The 1,478-nt window shown below is 34.7% G+C and overlaps 1 protein-coding gene across 1 annotated transcript; it reads right to left on the bottom strand.

Moving 5' to 3' along the window:
* Window positions 1–21: 21 nt before the first annotated feature.
* Window positions 22–1,038, bottom strand: EIN_234320 (hypothetical protein; the record flags this gene model as incomplete). Its single annotated transcript, XM_004185303.1, has 1 exon — window positions 22–1,038. A coding segment is annotated over one exon (1,017 nt), but the record flags the coding sequence as incomplete, so codon positions are not given.
* Between the last annotated feature and the right edge of the window lie 440 nt (window positions 1,039–1,478).

Here is a 1,478-nt window from a genome sequence, read left to right as displayed (position 1 = left end):
CAATAAAAGAGTAGAGGTGACTAATAACGCTCCATCCAAATTTGAAATTTCTGAGTTTTCAGTGTGTTCTTCGGATGTAACTGGATCAACTGGATTTTCTGGTTCTGATGGAGTTACTGGTGGATTGACTGGTTTATCAGTTGGTTTTTCTGGTTTTGATGGTTCTGTAGGCTTTTCTGGCTCTGGTGGAGTCACTGGTTTATCACTTGGTTTTTCTGGTTGAGATGGATTTTCGGGCTTTGATGGTTCAACCGGAGTCACTGGTGGTTTTACTTGATCCGCTGGTTTAGATGGCTCGACCGGTTTTGGTGGATCAACAGGATTGACTGTGGCTCTCTTTTTGTAACACTTACCGGGCTGTGTCACAATTTCACATTTGTCAACATCAAAAGTGTCCAATTCGATTTTAACCCAGTGGTTTTTGACAAGTGTGCACTTCTTGTTTTCAATGGAAAACAACACCTTTGCTGATGAGTCTGTTGGGAGTTTGTCGAGCCACTCGCCTCTGACATGATTCTTGTCGGTTTGGTTGATTCTGAACCCAAAGTTGTAAATACCATTGACACCACCCAAAATGTAACTGAAACCGAGTTTAGTCTGTGTAGAGAGGATGTACGATGGAATGTAGTTACCAACTGGGCAGTTGGCATTTGTGGTATCAACAACATATTTCCCCATAATTGGATTCTCTAGTGGAATCAACCAATATGCAGAATATCCACTTCCTGCAATTCCAAAACCGTTGCAAATGCCACATTGCTTGTAATATTCTGTTGATTCCATGTACGATTTTCTGTACCCTTGACAATTGGCATTGTCAAAGATGCTCAGCTGAGTGTTTTCAATTTTGACAGAAACGCCAGTTGTGATTGTGTAACACTTGTTGCCAATGTTGTTGGGAACATCAATTTCGTAATTCAATGACGAACCAAAATAAGTGTCAATACCAACATAAACGTGCCAAAATGCAACAGGGTACTGCAAGTCGACTGGATAAGCCGCAAGTGATGCAGTAATGAGTAAGAAGACTGAGAACATTGAATGAAAAAGGTATTTTATATTTGTTTTTATACTCAATATTTTTTATAATAAAAATAATGGAAACTAATATTAACTATATTTAGAACAAATATCTTAAATAAATCTCAAGAACACTAATGTCAGATTTTTAAGAGTTATCCACACGATCTGGATTATTGGTAATCAAATTAAATGGTCAAATTATCCTTTGGTTTTATTTGAATAGAAACAAAAATATTAAGTTGGTATGTATCTATTTTTAAAAGTTGCTAAAAATAGTCAAAAATAAACAAATGAACCATGTATAATTTTAAAATTATTTCAAATATTAATAGAACATATATGATTAATTTAAATTAAGTTGAAAATGTGTATTTAACAAAAATAAAACAGTTACCTTTATGGTTATTAATAAACCGTAACAATTGAAACAACAAATAGAATATTTTTGTTCTAGA

Source organism: Entamoeba invadens (genome assembly GCF_000330505.1).
Source record: "Entamoeba invadens IP1 unplaced genomic scaffold scaff_1105074724841, whole genome shotgun sequence".
Taxonomy (NCBI): Eukaryota; Evosea; order Mastigamoebida; family Endamoebidae; genus Entamoeba; species Entamoeba invadens.
The sequence above is the reverse complement of the archived record's forward strand: the minus strand, read 5'-3'. Positions and strand labels throughout refer to the sequence as shown.